General features: G+C 39.6%; 2 protein-coding genes across 9 annotated transcripts in view; one reads left to right on the forward strand and one right to left on the reverse strand.

The window, feature by feature from the left end:
• PANK1 (pantothenate kinase 1) overlaps positions 1–14,320 on the reverse strand; it is a 47,585-nt gene extending 33,265 nt beyond the window's left edge. The window contains exons 1-5 of one of the 5 annotated variants that reach the window (XM_030486561.1): positions 14,078–14,320; positions 9,095–9,272; positions 5,495–5,590; positions 5,119–5,237; positions 371–480 (exon numbers count right to left, since the gene is read on the reverse strand). In XM_030486561.1, the coding sequence (XP_030342421.1) occupies positions 371–480; positions 5,119–5,171 (163 nt within the window). In that variant the 5' untranslated portion in view covers positions 5,172–5,237; positions 5,495–5,590; positions 9,095–9,272; positions 14,078–14,320. Of the gene's footprint in view, positions 1–370; positions 2,285–4,198; positions 4,946–5,118; positions 5,238–5,494; positions 5,591–9,094; positions 9,273–14,077 lie in introns of those variants that run through there. The other 4 variants (XM_030486563.1, XM_030486564.1, XM_030486560.1 and 1 more) reach the window with 4 other exon arrangements.
• Positions 14,321–14,422: 102 nt separating this feature from the next.
• KIF20B (kinesin family member 20B) overlaps positions 14,423–19,878 on the forward strand; it is a 39,562-nt gene continuing 34,106 nt past the window's right edge. For all 4 annotated transcript variants that reach the window (XM_030486554.1, XM_030486555.1, XM_030486556.1 and 1 more), the window contains exons 1-5: positions 14,423–14,563; positions 16,859–17,015; positions 17,540–17,626; positions 17,744–17,860; positions 18,054–18,192. In XM_030486554.1, the coding sequence (XP_030342414.1) occupies positions 16,860–17,015; positions 17,540–17,626; positions 17,744–17,860; positions 18,054–18,192 (499 nt within the window). In that variant the 5' untranslated portion in view covers positions 14,423–14,563; position 16,859. The remainder of the gene's footprint in view (positions 14,564–16,858; positions 17,016–17,539; positions 17,627–17,743; positions 17,861–18,053; positions 18,193–19,878) is intronic.

The raw sequence follows: 19,878 nt of genomic DNA on the forward strand, positions 1-19,878 counted from the left end.
TTCCCTCCCCACCCACCTCCTGGTACAGTTATGCTTTCTGTGACACTTAAACAAAACCTGTTGATTTAATAAAGAAAAATCCTGTTCCCCTGCAAAGAGTTGAAGCTATCTCCCCTTCACTTTCATTAAGGGAGCAAAAGATGGAGAAAGACACTGTGCCTAAGTAGGAACTTAGCTTTGGCAGTCTGAATGAAATAGGGCATAGATAGATCTCCTGATGCAAGTGCCAAGCTGAGTGTCCAGGCAAGGCAGTAAGAATGCTATCTGGATAAAGTTGTCTGGACTAGGACATGACTTGCATATCTACACAACAATAGCCAGGACTAGGGAGTAACAGTCAGAAAAGGACATAGGTATAGTCTGGTCTTACCACCCTGCCCATCCCTGTGGCCAGATTTTGCGGCGGCGGCGCAAGTGGTTTCTGCAGTTATCCGCAGGCAGTTCTGAGATGAGGTTGGAGATTGCTGTCTTTCATTCCAGCTGAAAAAAAGCACACAGCAGTCACAGTGAGAATCTTTTCCTTCTGAATCTTTCCCTGCCAATACTTTTGTTTCTCTGTGTCCAACTAGACAATTACAAAAAATTTGCAGGTGCATTTACTCTCCACAACTTTAACTGAACCCTGGCAGAGCTTTTGGTGCCATTCTTTTATAGGGGACAAAAACCTTCAGTGCCTTAGTTCAGTTTTAAATCTAGTCCTTAATTATTGTTTAGGAGTACAAGCCAGTGAAGATAAAGTAGGTGTTGGAGGTGAATCATCTTTTTTTCCATGCCACTTTCTATTCTGCAGTGATTTTATAAAAAAGAAAAGGCCAGGTAATGGATTTAAACTATTAGGTATGTAAAAAACCTAATTTTTCGATTACGCTCTCCTTTGACCCTATCATCTACTCTATCTCACACCCAAGTATTTGTCTCAGTGTACTGCTGCTTATCTTTAACTATCGAACTTAAATATACAAAATGTAATTGGAAAACATGCAAGTTCACAACCCACAGATTGAGAAATACTGTTCATCATCATAAAAAAAAGATTGCAAAAAGTGGCAGAGTATTTGGTAGAGAAAACAATGGCCTTTGCTCCTGACTGCTCCCCCATAGACAATTACCCTCATGTATGTATACATACCGGTTTTGCTTGGCTGTCTTCACTTTTTTCAACTTGGCATTTTTATATGGTCTTTCATAATGCCAACAGGAGGGAAGTGACAGTTTCAAAACCAGCACTTTGAAAGATTGGTTTTGAATGACAGAAAGGCTGACAGTTACAAAAGACTCTTCCTCATTCATCACTGCTACATCTGAAGAGGAGAAACAGGTTCTCCTATCAATACTCAGCTGCATGGTGATTTTTCACTTGCCTTGGTCTGTATTCCCAGAGTTTACATGCTGACATGAAATCCTCACGGATATTAATGATTACAAATCAGTAACAACAAGGAACCAGACTTTCTACATCTGTATGGGGAAGGGATAAAAAAGGCTTCTCTCTGAACTATTCTAGCTAGACACATATACCTCCAATGCAGACAAATCTGGCTTATTCCTCTAGCCCAGAAGGAAACACAGTGTCCATCAGAGGGTAGAGAGGACACAGAACTTCTATTTTCCTTCTTCCAAACTAGTCCACAGATGGGAATCAGTGTAAAACAGAAACAGACCACACCTTTGGTATTTCTCCTCAACCACCTTCAGTAGCAGGGGAATGTATGTCTGAATGAGTATTTAAGCTCAGGGTTAAGTCTAACCACCACAACTAATCTGGAGTTAAAATTTTAGTACTTGAACAATATGGCTTTGCTTTCGGATAGATAAACCAAAGATTTGTTTAGGTTTTTGATGCTGAAAAGAACATTTAATAAGTCCTTGTGAGATTAAGCTGAAACCACAGACAATAAAACTCAAATGCTAATCTTATTTTTAAAAATATCTTTTTATCCATGTTTGCAAAGAATAAGAGTCTTGTGTGGGAAGGGGCTGTGCTATAAATGACAAATTTGTTCCTAAAGGCTCCAACTACCTAGTAACAAAGAAGGGAAACAACCAAACATTATGCTAATATTGGGTTGGTTTGCCATAGTTACATTCTCTGATATTTCTGGGACTGGTGACCTTTCAGAGTAAATACTACAGTGAATAGTCTGTTCTTTGCAGTGCATTTAGTTTTGTTCAAGAGGCGAATTTGGAGCTTTCAGATCTTCACAAGATCAATACAAACTATGTACAACTCACGAACTGAAAGAAAAACAGAACTGAAATCATAGACTTCTGTTTTCTGATTAGACACGTTGTAAAGAAAAAAACCCAAACCAAAAGAAAACCAATAGGAAGTAAGTTCCAGGTCTCTCCTGCATAGAAAGCAACTTGCATTTCACTGCCGGAATCTTAGTGCCACCAAAATATTTGTTTTCTTGTAATAAAACATAACTAATACAAAACCACACTTGGTCTAATGGGAATTTAAGACACAAAGAGACCACCTGGGTCATCAAAACAAGTTCCTTGAATCAATGATTAACCTGAAAGGATCTAAGAAACATATATGCCAAGTACCATAGAGCACAAAATTTTGTATTATTATTTTGTAACATACGACTGGACACCTTGGGACCAAAGCATTATTTTGACACTCACATATAAAGTCCTAACTATACACATTTATTGTTGTTTTTAACCCAGAATGGCAAATCAGATTCCTTGATTTCATGAACACTGCTAACCAGATTTGTTGTATTTATCCTTAATTTTGACATGGAAGTCAGATAAAGGAGCTACAGAGTTACTTTTGGTGCCAGCAATTTCATGTATGGGAAGAGAAAACAAAAGCATTGTGCATCTCCTGTAAAACAGGAGACAAAGATACCTTTTTTTTTGTTTACAAAACCTCTGTTTATCCACTGAAAACAGAACTGAGAGGGCTAAGACACGGATTTCTCATACTTTTTGCCTGACTGCTCTAGATATAGCAAGAACCAATTTATTTGCTTTTCCTTCATTTATAAAATTTACTTAAGATACCAAAGGAGACATGTATCTTCATTCCATTTCCTCTTAGAAGAAAGGAGAAAAGGAAAAGAAAAAGAAAAAGGAAAAGCACACAAGCCAGAAAGAAGGTTCAGCTACTTCATCATATGCAGGTACAAAGAAAATACCGCTGCAGTGGTTACGAGGCATCAGCGGTCATGGATTGCAAATAGGAGAATCCTCACATGATCTAATCTCCATTCACAAGCACAGCTGTAACCTAGTATAAACTGGAATTGATACGCCTGACCTAAAATCCTAACCCAAGAAAAGTTGTCTGATTTATGACCTCCTTACTATTGCCAGTTTCCATACCTTAGATCCTCCCACAACACATAAACAATGCAGATGTAAACGAGGTCATTTTTAGAGCAGATTAATTCCCACGTTCTGAGGCAAACAGCACTGATTGACCCGACTGTTTTCACTGCACTAATAAAGACTACATAAGCAATGAAAACAAAAAAAAAAAAAAAAAAAAAAAAAAAGATCCCTTTCCTGCAAGAGAAATCAGGCTGGAACCCCAGTTTCAGTGAACTAGAAAGCCTGTGGTTAAAAAAACAAGCAAACAAAAAAACCCAAACCACTACTTCTCCCCTATTCACCAACCAAGTTTAAGTTTGATTATAAGCAGATTGATTTCAGTCACAGCACAGACTGGCATAAGGAAAAAGGAAGAAGACATAACATAGTTCTGAATTTAAATACTTTGCACTTCTCTGTACCCACAGATCTTCAAACACTTCACAAACTGTGAATAACCGCTCTTCTCACCTCCCATCTAAAGAAACAAAAGCAACAATGCTAAACCGAAAACTAGTGAGACAGCTGAGAAAGGACTTGCAGACAGGTCTCACCTCCAAACTGAAATCCATATTTGGATCAGTTTGACCCAGAATGGAAATTATAATACCTATGCCCCTCAACTGGAAGATTTAGTTGCAGTATTCCAGAATAATTTTCAGATTTTTAATTCATTTGCCTAGGCAGGGTCAGTGCTGAAATGGAAATCTGAAAGACTTCTGTTTGAAAAAAATCAGAATATCTTGATTTTCTTAAAAGGAATTCCTATTTTTCTCAGCCAGTCATAGACCCAAGAAACAGCTTCAGATCCCCAGAAGTTGTATTCTCAACAAAATCAGCTATTAATCTAGCAATTAGCAGTCAAACTTACGTTTCATCAGATAGAATATGCTGTCTTCCATTTGATGTGTCAGGACACTGGAAAGACTCCTCCTTCATGCTGCTTATTATAATCAGGATCCATTTAGGTTTAAAAAACAAACAAACAAACCAACCCCTTGCCTGAAGTTTCAGCAAATTAACTCATCAGTATTAGCTTCCTTTGTTGAAGCTCCTTGAGCCTCTCAGAAGCATACATTTTCATTTCACTGTCATTTTGCTGTTCTGCTTGTGAAATTCAATGAAAAGCTATTTATCTTTGCAGGTACATCCACATAAGTTGTGTCATTTGGCTGTTACCACTGTGATCAAGGTTCTAGGCACACAGGTTATTGACCTCAAAACACACTGTTTGAAGACCTTGTTTGACATAATTTGTGTTATTCTCTACGTCAATAGTAGTTTCATCTGTTGTCTACTACATTTACAACTGAACAAAATAAAGATAATAGAAACTAATATTCAATGCAGTTTTCTTAACACATTCTCCTGTCACAGTACAGGAACTAATTTCAGCTGTACTAGTAAGCATCCTGCTTTTTAAGGATAAGGATGTTTAGGTATCTGCAATGAAAAATGAATAATTTCTAATGTTACTCCAACTCCCAATGTAAGAATCATATTTGAGAAACATGAACATCTCACTAAAATGTGCCAGACTTTCCTCTTCATTACTTCAGCTGAAAATCATTCAGAACTATTACAATAAAATTGTGTTCCATATTTTCATTGCATGCTGAATGTTCAACATGGAGGTAATATCTGACTTCCTCAGTGAAGAGTGTACGTATAGCCAAATGAAACTACATGCCCAGCAACCAGTGACACTGAACTTTGATGTGAGTTAATACAGAGGAAGAACAGCAACAAGGCAAACTGGAGGGGAAAAGGGAAGATGAGCAACAAACTTGCCTGGTAAGAGGCCAGAAAGCACAAGTTTGTGGTCTGGGTTCTCTTCCCATCATAGGCGGGCATTGGCACTAGTTGTGGTTTCATCAGATCAACCCTGCATTATGATACTACCTTGCACACTGCAGCCGAGAAGGAGGGGGGAGGGCAGGGAGAGAAAAAGAAACACAACAGAGAGAGAGGGTTACAACCAACAATACAGTACTATATCCACCCCAAGTAAAGATGGCACAGATCTTCATATCACCCCGTGTCAATGTTCTCAACAATATTTGTCAAACAATTTACTACGAATTCTGAGACGGAAAGTTTATTCATACGATGTTCCTGTGATGAGGCTTTAATAAATTATAGTTCCTGGATGGAAAGAAATACATACCACATTAGATTTTCCTTGTCCAAGTTCACTGTTGAGATTCCTGGTGACCGTGGCTGCTTTAGACACCCAGTACCTAGCTACAACATCCACCTAAAACTGGGGGAAAAAAAAAGTCAGATAAAAAAATTTGGCATGTATAACACATCCTCAAGAAGAACTCTGGCATAATTTGCAGGGTATAGCTACATTTGTTATACACAAAATCAAGCCTCATGTTTATGTGTAACAGCAATAGCCATCTGATTAAAACAATAATAAAACTATAGCATCTACTTCTGAGTCATTTGTCTTGGATAATTAATTTGCCAAGAGCATGAGTCACTCAGTTAGAAATGAGTTAGAGAATGACTCATTTTAACTTTATACTAACATTATCCTTAAAATAAAAGGATTCCTTCCTTACCCTTAAATTGTTGCACATTTTGGTTCTTTTCACAATGCCAAAATCTGCTTTATTTAGAATAGCTGGATTAATTGTTGGAATAATTATCTTCTTTTTATTATGCCATTCACCCAGAAAGATCTTATGGTGCTTTATAAATGTGTGTGTATTCTTTAGAGCACCCACATATATGATGAAGCATAGTAGTATGACAGCACTTGGCAACACCACAAAAAGCACCCGACTGGAACTGCAGTCAGAACCTATAATCTGTTGAAATAGCAAAGGGAAATTCAGATGCACAAAACTGAATTACAAACAATGGAATTCTGCTGTTTACATCTCAGTTTTTGCAAAATGGGGTTTATTTTGACTACAGAAGATCAGATCAGCCAGTGCTTGGTAACTCATCTCTTCAGTGGAAACCTTTCTGTTTCTTCAGATATCAGCTGTGATCAAACGTTCAGTAAGGAAGCCTGGCCTGTTTCAAAACCTGCTTATCCTTGGCTGCAGCATGTTGTGACAACATCAGGCAGGGCAGCATCAAATTGAGAACTATATGTGGAACTATGTTTGGAAATACTCTCTAACTCTGCGAGTCTGGATATGCCTAAAGGCTGCAGTCCATCCAGCCACCTGCAATCTGACTCCTTGCTGAAGAATTGCCAAAGGTGCAACTTCACAAGCAATTTAGCCAATCTAAGACTGCCTAACAGAAGAGAAGCGGCCCTGCCCTTTTGTCCCACCAGCATTTCTGCCTGTTCTTCTGCTGTCCCAGCACCTGTTTGGTCACATAGATCTACTTGCTGATTTGGCTGAAAATACTGGTATAAAATGTGATTAAAAAATTAGCTGTTCATTAAGCCACTCTTTAGAAGCAACTGAGACTTTATGAGTTTTCATAATCTTTCATCTGCTGCTTCACTTTCGGGGAAGAAGACTGTGTTTCTCTTCAAGGACTGCAAAGAGCAGTGTAGTCTGACTGCATGGCACAAATACAGGCTCTTCTTTTCAGGAGTATGACTTCATTATGTGCAGGGCAGATGACTAGCGTGTATTAAGCTCTCTGCCTTCTGTTTTTCCTACAGGTTGGGCAATGCCAAGACTGAAATACTAATAAAATATAAGCTTAAAAAAGAAAAATGTTAATTCCATGCTGTTTTATCATTCTGTAGGATAACTGTGTTACCCAATATTAGACATTAATTTTGATAGCTAAACTAATAGCCTAGTGAAGAAAGCTAGGGCTTCACTCCTGCCTTCCTCCAGAGGGTAGTTCGGTTACAGTTACGTTGCTTACCTGTACCATGTAGCATAACTATACTTCCAGAACAAGAATTTAACTTAGGCCTGAAACTATTCTGAGCATTTCTCGCCACTGGCTCTACAGGAAGCCTAAGTTAATAAATATGAAGGTCAGTGGTGTGACTATCCCACTCCAATCGCATCCTCACATGAGTTCAAGGAGAAGCCTCAAGTGTCCAAAGCCATGATGACATTCCAAGGAACAGTACATAGTGTCAGAGAACAGCACTAGGTTCTGAGGTCAAGGCAGACAGTTGACACTTGCCAAGAATAAAAGAAGCTCTGTCTTGGGTGTCAGGGCCAGAAAGATGAGTAATACTACACTGAAATACTGTAATGACTGCACTGTAACATATCCTGCTCCTTGGATGCAGCCCATGTTACATGAGCAGCAAGCTTCTTGCTCTTGAACTACATCTTTTTGAGTCATCTTATATTTCTGACACACAGAACTGTCCAGTCTTCTGGCTTCTACACAGAACTTATGTGTGTGTATCTATAAACATGTACACACACACATCTTTAGAGGAAATCTTTCAGTTTCTTCAGCTATTACCTATATATCTGATATCTGTTAGATAGATCTTGGTATCTTGGCCAGTTTTTCTATTTCAGACTTGCATTACTCTAGATATTTATTGACTTTGTGTTCCAATTTATTTATCTTGTTTTCAGTAAGATGACACAGCAACAGTTGAGAATGCAATGATCAACAGAACGTCTTGGTAAAATTTTCTGGGGCTGTTCTGAGGGGTCTGGGACCATTAGACAGCTATTTACAACCCATATTTTACGTAACACTACAAAAGAAGAAACAGTGTTCTCAAAACAAAGTAATCCTAAGGATTAAAGCTTGAATCTCTTACACCATGGAGAATTTCTACAAGCAGCCTGGAACTGAAATAAAACTTCTGGAACCTAAACTGAAATACAACCGAACCACATGTGTCATTTTAGGAAAGTTAGAGGTTAAAAGCTAACACATTCTGCAAAGAAAATAATTAACATCATGTATAGCAAAAAGTGGCAACAGGTCTAGGCCTAGACTTGGAGCTAAAAAGACATTATGCAAATATTTTCAGAAATTAAGCACTGGTTTAGGAAACCTAACGAAATTTGGATACACAGTTCAAACACCCTTCATGAAATATAAGCAGCATACAGAAAAAAAACCCATTTTCTGAAGTAGTCAATGTTTCTGGACTGAATCTGTCCTTCTGTATCAACAACACTTCTCCATTTTTATGTCCAAAGGATACAAAGACTTGAAATCCATATGAAAGCTAAGATGTAAGACTCTGGCTATGTGTAATCAGTGGCAAAACTCATACTGACTTACCTAAATACAGGATTCAATTTAGTATTCCAGCTGTAGAGCCATTTCTAACAGTATGTCCTGAGACATCAGTATAATGTTGACTAGGAGGGAAGAATATTACACGCCTAGTCAATACCAACCATCAGTCTTCCTATTTGTGGATTTTCTGTTAAGGTTTCCAGTTATGTGATTATCAGTAGAACAAAAATGCCTGGTTTACATGACTTAGCGTGATCACAACCCATAGTGAGACAGTGTATTGGGTCTGGTTATGGTGGAGTTAATTTTCTGGGGCACATCATAAATGCCCCAGAAACTCTCTTTAGCAACCAGTTGTATGTAAAAGTAATCTGTGCAGACCGGTTTTTAAAACTAAGACAGTACACAATTTAAAAGAAATAATCTATTCTCATATAAATACACTTTCACAAAACAATCCTTTGTATATTTTTTAAACGATAGTTATACTATTCACAACACGTACCTTAAACACTTGATAACTAACTACATTATTTGCTACATGACTATGAATCAGACAGAACAGCTGATACATTTATAGTACAAATGCTTGTCTCAACGTGAAAACAGTTCTTACCATTTTCTCCAACAGAGGCCACTTTTGCTGTTACATTGACTAACATGATATTGTGTTGTTTGGCTTGATCAGCCAACTCATGTCTAAATACTTCAGCACCTTTCAGCAACAAAGAAGCAAAATACTTAGCCATCACTAGTGATCTTATAGCATCGGATGCCAGAGTTACAGAGAGACCCTGGAAAAGGCAGAAAAAAAGTAGTAAATTTTTTTTTTCCCTCCAGTTAGTAAAGCTTCAGTTTCCTTTGGTGATAAAACATACAAAATTATATATATACATACACACACATACACAAAATATTTCTCTATTATTCTTCATCTTGACAGTCTATTAAGTTTTACTCCAAATTGACAATTCAAATGAGTAGGGTGTACCACAGAAACATTTAAGAAACATATTTTATCATCATTTATGCTGTGATCATGGTTAAAAACCCCTGAGGTTAAGAATCCCACTGTATTAGGAAAACATGAGTACAGCTGCTCTAATGGAAGGCCCTAGTGATTCTGTCTTGAAAAGTTTCCTGTTCATAATAACAAAAGATTTAAATATGGGTGAGTGTAAAAATATACAACATGCTAATACTGAAAAAAAACTTAACTGCATTACTAATTCCTCAGAATATCCAAGCCATTTACTTGCTTAGAGTAAGCTTTACTTACTTAGAGCTAGTATAGAACACTATCACTGAGACACTTTGTTACATATGCTTATTAAAGAGCTGTTCAAATTCAAATAATCTGAAAACCTAAGTACACTCATACATTTGGTAAGCATTATGTTTCAAGACACATGAGTATGTCTATAGGTATGTTTTAAACCTGTTGATGAGAGGTAGAAGGTTCTGATTTCAGAATGCTAGATCTCACTTTCAAAACAGTGATTATGTATATTACTGCATTACAGAGAGTAATTGATTTTGAAAATTTTTGGTTTAATTACAAGATTAAAAGTTTGGTTACAGCTGAAATGATCTCTTTAGCTCATCAGAGAATTATGCAATAATTAAAAGAGGGACAGACAGAATAACCAGAGGGTTGACGGAGAATCAGGATGAAAACAGCGACAGTTTTGTCTCATTTGCACTCTCTCCAAAGACTAAGCCTTGAGTTATGCAAACTGAACAAAATACATCTCAGTAAATTTATTTCAGATCTTACCTACATAAGACAATACAGCTCCTGCTCAATAAGTAATACTACGCTTGCCATGCACAGGTTTTCCAATGAAACTGTAAAGATTTAAAAACAGTACGCTGAGCACATGAAGCACATTTTCATTACACAAAACACTGGCAAGGGACCAGGAGGCCTCACGGCATCTACAAGAAGCACACATGGGGCAATACTTAAACAAGCCTTCTTAACATAACCATGTCTCCAGCTGTGAGCTCCCTGTCTCTTCTCTCATCAGTGAATGACTTTTTAAACAACCATGACCTTACTTTTTGAAGCAACCAGCCCTGGCCCTGGGAAGCGACCAGAGGCCAGGAATCAAGCCCCAAATCCAGTACCAGGCACTCTGGTTTGCCTCCAGCTGCCCATCAGCTATCCCTTCCTTCGTTCCCAGGCTCCTACCTGGATATCCCACACTGGATTGTGCTCCTCAAGGCAGTGGGTCTACGATTCCTCCTCAAACCTTTTTGCCAGTGGGTCTATGATTCATTTTCCAGACTGTATTTTGTGCTTCCAGAGAACCTCAAGGGAGCGGCCTCACAACCATCCACAAGCTCCTTCCAGTGAAGGTTTCCTCCCACCCAGCCAAAATCCCACAATTACTCAGTTAACCAAATCAGCCACGAAACAGCCGCAGCATTTGTGGCTGGCAGAAAGCCCCTGCGGCCCTACTGGGGAAAGCTGCCCTTCGCCACCCAGCCCCATTGTCATCCCCTGCCCCGGGGCAAAGCCTCCCTAGCCAGGGAACACCCGCGGCAGCTCCCGATTCCCCTGGGCTGGCCTGGGAGCCTTCTGCTGGGGGTTGGCCTGAGAGCCCTTCAGGGTCAGGGTGGCAGAGGGCAAGCTGTGGTCTTAGTCCCAGCCAAGGAGGCTTCCCCAGTGCAGTGTAGTGAGCAGGGCTGGGAGGACCTCTGTGGTAGGGCCGAGGCAGTAACTCTGGACATTACTGCAAGCCTCACACTCACGGCCATGCCACCTCATCTCCTGTAATCAATCTGATGTGTGTTCATATCTGATTGAAGCAAGAAACGCTGTGCTATTCAACTTGCACAGGATGGCAACGTGAACATTTGTTTGCTTTCAGGTGGACTGCCTCTGTGCACACGGTTCAAGGGAAAGCTTCAACGTATGCAACACTGAAGCACACTGAGTTAGACTGACAAACCCAAGCCATTTTCCTCTTAAGTTTGTGACCTTAAAGCTAGTCTTGCTGTTTCAGATAACATGACACCAACTTTTACAGAAAACCAAAAGAAGATGTTTTAGGAGGCATAAGCAGGAAACAAGCAAATAGGTAAAGATTCAAAAGTCAACCATAGAAAAACGATATTGAACAAACTGGGAAATGTGAGACTGAAAAGTAGCTCATTGCTTAAAACAGATGATAAAGGAAAACATGCCTGTATTACCAAAGAAAAATAAGCAAATGACCAGCCTACAAAGTGATGAGTTCATAAAATCAGCTGTATATGCATCAGAAATAATGTCACCTGAAAGCAACTGATGGGAGCAGGGCAGTGGAGGTACCACTATACAGGTTCAAATTGAAGGAAGTGTGACATGCATCCACAGGACTGCAAACAACAAGATAAATGACAAGCGCTGCCCTGAAACATAGGGGTGAAAAAAGGCTGATGTGGCAGACTCCAAGCAGATAATACAACACACCATTTTCCTGCAAGACACCTGGGGGAGAAGGAATGGGGGCTTTCTTGCCAGTTGGCTGCAAACCCTGCAGAAGGACTTTGCAAGCAGGATGGGAAGGCAGCACGGTCAGAGGATGGGGAAGCACAGCAGAATCAGGAGGGCTGAGGGGAAACTGAAGTACTTAGTTAATTCCCTGGGGAAGGTGAGTTGAGTACAGAGAAGCTGAAGCCAGTCCTGGTTTGGCTGCTGCTCAGATGTGCTGAAGGATGTTGGGCCAAGTCCCAACAGTGTTGGCTGTGTCTCTAATTACTTCTGACAGCAATTTAAAAGCTAGCCGAGATATGCTGTCTCATACGGCATCATCTCATCATTCAGATGAGTAGACTATCCACAACTTTGGAATCCTGTCCCAAATACTAGGAGCATAAGTTTCTAAGGGTAATGGTGAGAGTTTTGGCAAGTCATTTATAAAAAATCTTTTCCGCTTCGGGCAGTGGCAGCCTTGCTCCACAAGTTATAGAGAATTTGAAAAGAAGCAATAAAATTTCAGGGGCGAAGGAGTTAACAGTTTTGGCAGCAAATATTTTTGTTGCAACTGACTGTCCTTGCACAAACCACTTTAAGGAGAAGATATTGGTGGAAAGCCATAAAGGTTATTTACGTAGATAGAGTTTCATCATCTCCCACTCCAAAGCAGGCTGGATTGGTTATACTGATCTAATGTTTTCTTTATCATGGTTTCTGTAAAGCTAGGAACACATGTTAGATCGTGTTTTAGTTTGCTCTTTCAGTATGCTGCCGGTAGTCCTTTGAGATGCCAGTTTAAATTATGCAGCATGTGCAGTATTATAGAAACAGTTTCCGAAATCTAATATTCAAACAAAACCAAAATATCGTTTGTACCATGAGCTTTGTTATGCTCCAACTTAGCAAGAACAAAGTTCTGCAGGAAACAGCTCCCAACCTTTTTAGGAATATATCTTGTAAAATACTCCAACAAATTGAAAAGAACAACTTTCAGGTTTGCTCCCAAGACCTAATTTTTCCATTTCCTTGACAGCCATTCTCAGTCCCCTCCTGGTATGAGAGGGGTGTTTTGGCATTAGGTTAGTTCAAGAGTTGGTATTTACTGTTCTGTTCAGGACAGAAACTAAGATACTTTTTATTTTAAAAGCCTAAGTCTTAAAGCATGTCTACAAGAGCTTGTCAGTTTTCTTTGGCAACAATTTCAAATTCAATGTTGCATCATATTCTGCTGTTAGAACAGACCTACTCTTGCAACATAGCCTGCATCCAAACTGACATCACAGAATCATAGAATAGTTAGGGTCGGAAAGGACCTCAAGATCATCTAGTTCCAATGCCCTCGCACTAAACCATGTTGCCCAAGACTTCGTCCAACCTGGCCTTGAACACTGTCAGGGATATGACATAGCCTCTGTTTAAAGAAAGATGGGATTTAATCTTAAAAAACCACCTCATTAAAACAGCTGATACAAGATCTGTGTAGAATTATTCTTTTCATAGAATTGCTTGCACTGGCTGGTATTCTTTTCTTCAAATGAAAGACAAACGTCTGGTTTTGGTAGTTATTGACTACATTCAAGTTACTTTTCCTTTAATTTCAATTTTAAACAGGCAGACATTCCTTATTAAAGTTCAAAGAATTCCTGCCTGAGTCTAAAGAGAAACTTATGATGATTTTGCTACCAAACCCTGTATATTTCCATACCCTGCCATTCTACAAAAGGATGATCTGTTTAGCATTATGATACTGTTTTGAAAATAAAGCCAAATGATTTCCCTCATTCTTGTTTAAAAAATTAAATCCCTATCTTGCAAACCTAGTGCCAAACCATATTTTCCACCTGCGGAAGGTTTTAGGCAAAAGCACCTTACTAAACATTTTCCACAGCTGTCACTCTGTCGGTATTGTAACCCAAGGTGAGGAACAAGCACAGCCTGAACTTAAAACCAGAGTTTCCCAATTCTGCTGATCCTTCCTCTGATATAACACACCTGCAGCTTGAGCAGGTCACCTGGCCTCTTCGCTTTCACCGCCCGCAAACAGTGATTATCCTGTTTTATACACAGACTGCAAACCGCCTGTGGAAATAACATCCCTGTAATCACCCACAGAATCGACAAGCTTGAACTTACATATATCCTTCTGCCAGGCATGAGGGAGGCGCAGCCCGGGCTCTGCAGGCGGCGAGGCGGGCAGGTAAGGGCAGGCCCGGCGAGGTTAGGGCGCCTTCCCGTGGCAACCCAGCCCTTACTGCCGCGGAGGGGGCAGGCCCTGGCGGCTTTGGGTGCGGGCAGAGCTGAAGCCCAGCAAGCACCCCCTCATAGCCCACTGCCATAGCAAAGCCCGGCCGCCTCCTGAGAGCACATCACACCAAGCCGCCCCGTCTTCTCTTCCCCGAGACTACATTTCCCGCCGAGCCTTGCGCGCAGCCACGCCCTTTCCCAGCAGGCCGCGCAGCGCCGCGCACTGCCATTGGTGGGATTTGAAAAGAAGCCGCGGCCGCGGCGGTAGCGTGGTACCGGTGGGTAACGGCAAGTGGCCGGGGAGCGGAGCGCTGGGCGTCCTGCCCCTGCCTGCAGCCGGCGGCCGTGCCCGCCCGGCGTGGCCTCGGCTCTCAGGTAAGCTGTGCGGGCTGTGGGACTGCCGGGCTTTCCGCTGAGGAGGCAAGGAGGCGGTGGTCGCGGCCCGCGGGCCTGGGGAGCAGCAGTGCGGGTGGCCGTGCTGGGGGGCGGCGCTGCGGCCTCTCGCGCTCGCTGCCATCGCGACTAGCGCCTCGGGGTGCGGATGGTGTGTGGAAAGTCACGGCTGGGGGGGAGCTTGAAAACTCGGTACGGCTGCGGGGAGTGCAAGCCGCGGGTGATGCCCGGCCCAGAGCCGTGGTGCTGGCAAAACCATGTGCCAGGGCCGCGTAAAACCGGGAAAATAGGGCAAAGCCTTGAAGTGAAAGGTTGATGTTTGCAGAGGGAAAATGTTACTTTTTTTTTTTCTCCTCCCGTTCGTTTTAATGAAATATCTGATGTCTTATATTTTATATAAGCTGCCAGGCCTGTGTGGTTTGGAGCCGTTTCTACCCTTTCTTGTGCTGCTTAACAGAGCTACACAGGCTGTGTGTGTACTGTGACTGCACTTTGCTGTGTGTGCCGTTCTCGATCCGTTTCTACTAGGGTGTCTGCAGCTTTAAAATCTATTATCACGATAATCAGAGTTATAATAACATATCCCAGTATGTAAGTACCCTTTAGTGCCTACAGCCAGGTAATATATCTGTTTACATGAGAATATCTATGGTAATTACAGTGCCGTATGACGCACTGTGCAGATGGGCGGTCTGCATCCTGGGTTTTCCATGCTGTCTGGCTGAACTTTACTGCTTTGAGTGCTGGGCTCAAAGTGTGAGCACTTACAGTTCCAGCTTTGAATGCATAGCTTAATGTTTGTCTTTTGCCTCTTGCGTAAAAAGGCACAGAATAAGAGCATAATCTTGACAAAGCACGTTTTAACTTTACATTTAAAGCAACTGTCAGTTATCTGGCAAATATTTTTCCTGTCAAGTCCTGTTAAGAGTTTTACAGTGTGACTTTCTATAGCCTATCAGTAAGACTTCTAGATTGTAGTAGCACAGGTATGTTTGTTTCCTCTAGTAGCTTAGTCACAGCTCAGTGTTTGTCCAAGCTGTGACAGTATTTCAGGCCAAGTTTTCCTGGTTTTCATACCAGGCCTGACAAAAATAAAACTGTAAATTAGAAGAAACAAAGTAAATGTTGCTGCTTAGCTTATGTATAGCTCTACCTCATCTGTAGCTTGGTGACATTTGCCTAGATTAATAAAATTCTGTGTTTGCCTTTTACAGGCTGGGTAGGAAGACTAAGCTTTGAAGTTTTTTAATGCTGAAGTGCAGACATGTTTCAGGTTTTATGCTGGGGGGAACAAAACATTACAACTGCTTGATAGGCAATACTCTTCCTGAGCAAAGGGGCTTTGAACCATCTCTGGTCTATTTCTTTAATGAACACTGCATGTGTTTCAAAGCTAGGAGGTCATGTGGTAGGTGTCCAATTGCTACAGTGCTTGCTGCCATCCTCTATGAGCAGTTGCTCAATGAGTTAGTTATTTTAAACTTAATCCATAATTAAAGCTGCCAAGTCACATCTGTAACTTCACAGGAAAAAGCAGTAAAAGAATAAAATGCCAACAAAATATACTGATATTTTTAAATGCACTTTTAAAAAGTTATTTTGAAATTTACCTGTCTACTCTCAACACTGAATCAGTTTACATTAATTTTCTATAGCAAATTTTCACTGCCCTGGTTCTGAGATGGACAAAAATCTTTAAATTATGGATTAATAAATGAATTGCTGATGAGTAAAATGACTGAAAAATACTAAGAAGCAATACTTATACTGTGGCATGAGGTCTTCTAATTTTCTAGTGTCCCCTAGTAGCTAAAGGTATTTTTTAGACTTTGGAATTTATAAGGTCCTGCAGAGATAACTGTGAAGTTTGAGTTACTCATACAACGAGTATTCAGAATGATTGCTATAATGGGATGATGGACAAGTGGATGTGGAATGATATAATTGGGTTTGGTGGGTTTTTTTATTGTATCTTCCTTGTTGGACATGTTTTTTAGCAAAGTTGTGGTATATGTGTAAGGCTTTTCCTGGTAAGCAGTTGCTTTTCATTGAAAGAAGAATGGAAGAATGGCTGCTCCTGTTTCATCATGATGCTAACCCCTCTGCAGACCCTTTCCCCAGCTATTAGAAACTGGCCATGTAAATTATGTGTAGAATAAAGAAAACTTTCTCCTTGGAGAAATTGAACCTATTGATTTCAAATAGTCTTCTAAGGGACTTCACAAGCTCTACGTTATATGCTCAGAGAGCAAAAAATAGTTCTGTTTTATCTTGCAGGATGGAACCAATGCTGGATAATGAGGAATTTTTCAGACGATCCTATGTTACTAGTATTGAGCCACCTCAAAGAACAGGACCAGTAAATGTGGAAGATATTAAAGCAGATCTCTCTACTGAATTTTCTTTGGTTTCTCCAAGTTCAGACACAAGCCAGGTAAGGAAGCTTTAATGTTTGCATTGTTTGGATATCTTTTAAATGAGCTTAGACCTTTCATTGGCAACAATAATCAGAACTTTACATAGAAGATGAAAAGCATCTTTAGTATGGCTTTTAATTTGGAGAAGATGCATAGGATTAGACTAAATAGCGTGGCACTGCATTGATACCTTGCTGGGTGCATCAGTCTTCTATGAATGAGGCTAATTGCCAGTGTAGAGTAGCTTAATTTTTTTTATAGAACGTTTTTGTGGGTTTCATTCTTGATATCTAGTTGACCTGTATGTAGTGTATATATGTGTGCTGCTAGGTTAATAACTAAGTTATGGCAGTGACCTTCTACAGGAGCCTAGGCACTTGTAAAAACTGATAGTATGAATTACTTTTGCTTCCCATGTCATCAAATAAGTCTGTTCAAAATAGCCTGTTGAAAATAAAACTGCCTGAACATGCTAGTTATCAAAGCATCTTGACAGATTTCTAACTTTTTTTTTTTTTTTTTTTTTTTTTTTTTACTGAAGAGGAGCAGTTTGGAGTCTAAGGGACACATACAAGTTTGTCTGCGTATTAGGCCGTTTACAGCATTGGAAAGAGAGAATGAATTCCAGGTGTGAAACTTACTTGGTTTAAAAATACCTTAAATGTATGGGGGTGGTTTTTTCCCTTATAAGCTGAGCTCTGTATACTCTTTTCATGCCTGCATTGCTTATGTTTCCTTTTAATAGGACTGTGTTTCACTTGAAGACTCAGCAAGCATCATACTGAAGCCCCCCAAAAACTCTTTGAGTCGACTAAGTGAAAAGAATGCTGGACAGATGATACAGAAGTTCACTTTTTCACGAGTAAGTTAATTGTCTTTAAATGTTTTTAATTTATTCCTGGAAAAAGTTGATTCAACTTATTTAATACTAAGCAAACTAGATTTTTAAACTGCCAATAGTCTTTAAGTTCATAAATATATAAAATTTAAAAGAGTCTTTAAAAGCTTCTAATGATTGCTTTACCAAGAAATATCTTTATTTTGTTTATGCTCAGGTGTTTGGACCTGAAACAACTCAAGAAGAATTCTTTGAAGGTGCCATGAGGCAACCAGTGCAGGATTTCCTCGATGGATATAATCGCCTTATTTTTACATATGGCGTTACAAATGCTGGGAAAACCTACACATTCCGAGGTATAAGCAGAAATGAGTTCTCCTTGAATTAAATTACTTTTCGTTTTTGAGTGAGCATTGCTTCTAGCAGAAATATTATAACTTTTTCCTTTATTTAAAATGTAGGTCCTAGACATTGGCTTCTCTTGAATATTAATAAATAGCCTTTGAAAGTCCCCTTCCATAACAAATATCACTAAACTGCCAACAGGTGGAGTCCCTCTCAGAGTTAAAGTAAGCATATAGTGATATGGATTTGTAAGGCTGCAATAATTTCAACCAGCTGTCTGTGATTTTTCTTTTTCCCTTGAAGTATCTAGAATGTCAGGGAGGAGAGGGAGTTAGGAAAATATACCTTCTATGTATCAGGATATGAAAGGTGTGTAAGTCACTCTACACTAGACTAGCATTTGGGGGATTTATTATTATTATTATTTATTATTATAAAGGTCATATGCATCTTATATGCCCTGTCTTCAAATAAGGAATAGTATTTGAGTCTGTTTCAATTATTACAGGCGGAGAATAAGTGTTTTGAAACATGTTTGATTACTTCAAAGGATTTCTGTTTTGTCTCAAGTTTCTGAGCTTATCAGTAATATCTTGGGAGACCTTGTCTCCTGATGCACTATTTCTGTGCTGTTAAAGCTCAATATTCTTTCTGGTCAGAAGATGTCATTCTTTAACTATTTTTCAAAACATTTTAGCAAAAAGGTGATTTGATTCACATGGAAACAATTTCTCCTATAATGAATCTAGCAGTTTTAGATGCTATACAGCTAATTTTATACACACAGGTAGTAGAAGGACAATGAGTTTTGTGCCATATGAAAATGATCTTTATTAAAGTGATATTTTCTTCTAAATGGTAATCTGTTAGGTGGATTATAACCAAAGACTACTGACAGTTCTTTCAGTTATCACTAATCTGGGGCAATTATGGCATGCTCTTTACTGTTAAATAATATATAAATAAAACCACCAAAATTCCTAAAGTGTTCAGTCTCCCATGCTTGACTAGTTTGGGTTATACTGTTTGATGTGCTTTTTTCAAGAATTTTTTATCCATGTTTTTTCAGACTGGGGACTTTTTCATGGTATTATACTTCTGGGACTTAACTATCAAGTTGTAATAAGAATTGGCAGGGCAGAATATTGCTTACTGGGTGCCATGATTTCCTCTTCTGTTATTCCAAGTATTGCCAATATAGCCTTTCCACTTTGGCATTACATGGGAGCCTGCATTCAGTCAATGGCAAAGGGCTTAAGTGAAGGATGAAGCAGTTTTTTTAAGACTGTTTATTGTTTGCCAGTAACTATTACTTTGTTCATATTAAGTTGAATAACAAATGGCATCACAATAAACAAAAAATGATTAGAGAAGAGAGTGAGGAGAAATAAACGTACTGCAACAGTACTTTAATTTCACGTTATTTAGTTACTGGCTTGGTTTTTAAGTGCCAGCCAGATTTCATGTAAGTTCTGACTTACGTGGCACAGCTAGTGTTGTAGCGTTTAGAAGCCAGTCCGTCTCAAGAGTAGAAGAAACTACCAGAGGCTGGAAGATAATGCTGTCAGAGTCTGAGACAGGACAGTAGTTTCTCTTCCACTCTATCACCTTCTCTCTGGTTTAGAAATCAGTTAAGTGAACCCTTCTTGAACTTGCATCTGGATTCAGAAAAATTGAATGTGCGCAGAGGCTTTTAT

The sequence above is a fragment of the Strigops habroptila genome, chromosome 5 (assembly GCF_004027225.2).
Source record: "Strigops habroptila isolate Jane chromosome 5, bStrHab1.2.pri, whole genome shotgun sequence".
NCBI lineage: Eukaryota > Metazoa > Chordata > Aves > Psittaciformes > Psittacidae > Strigops > Strigops habroptila.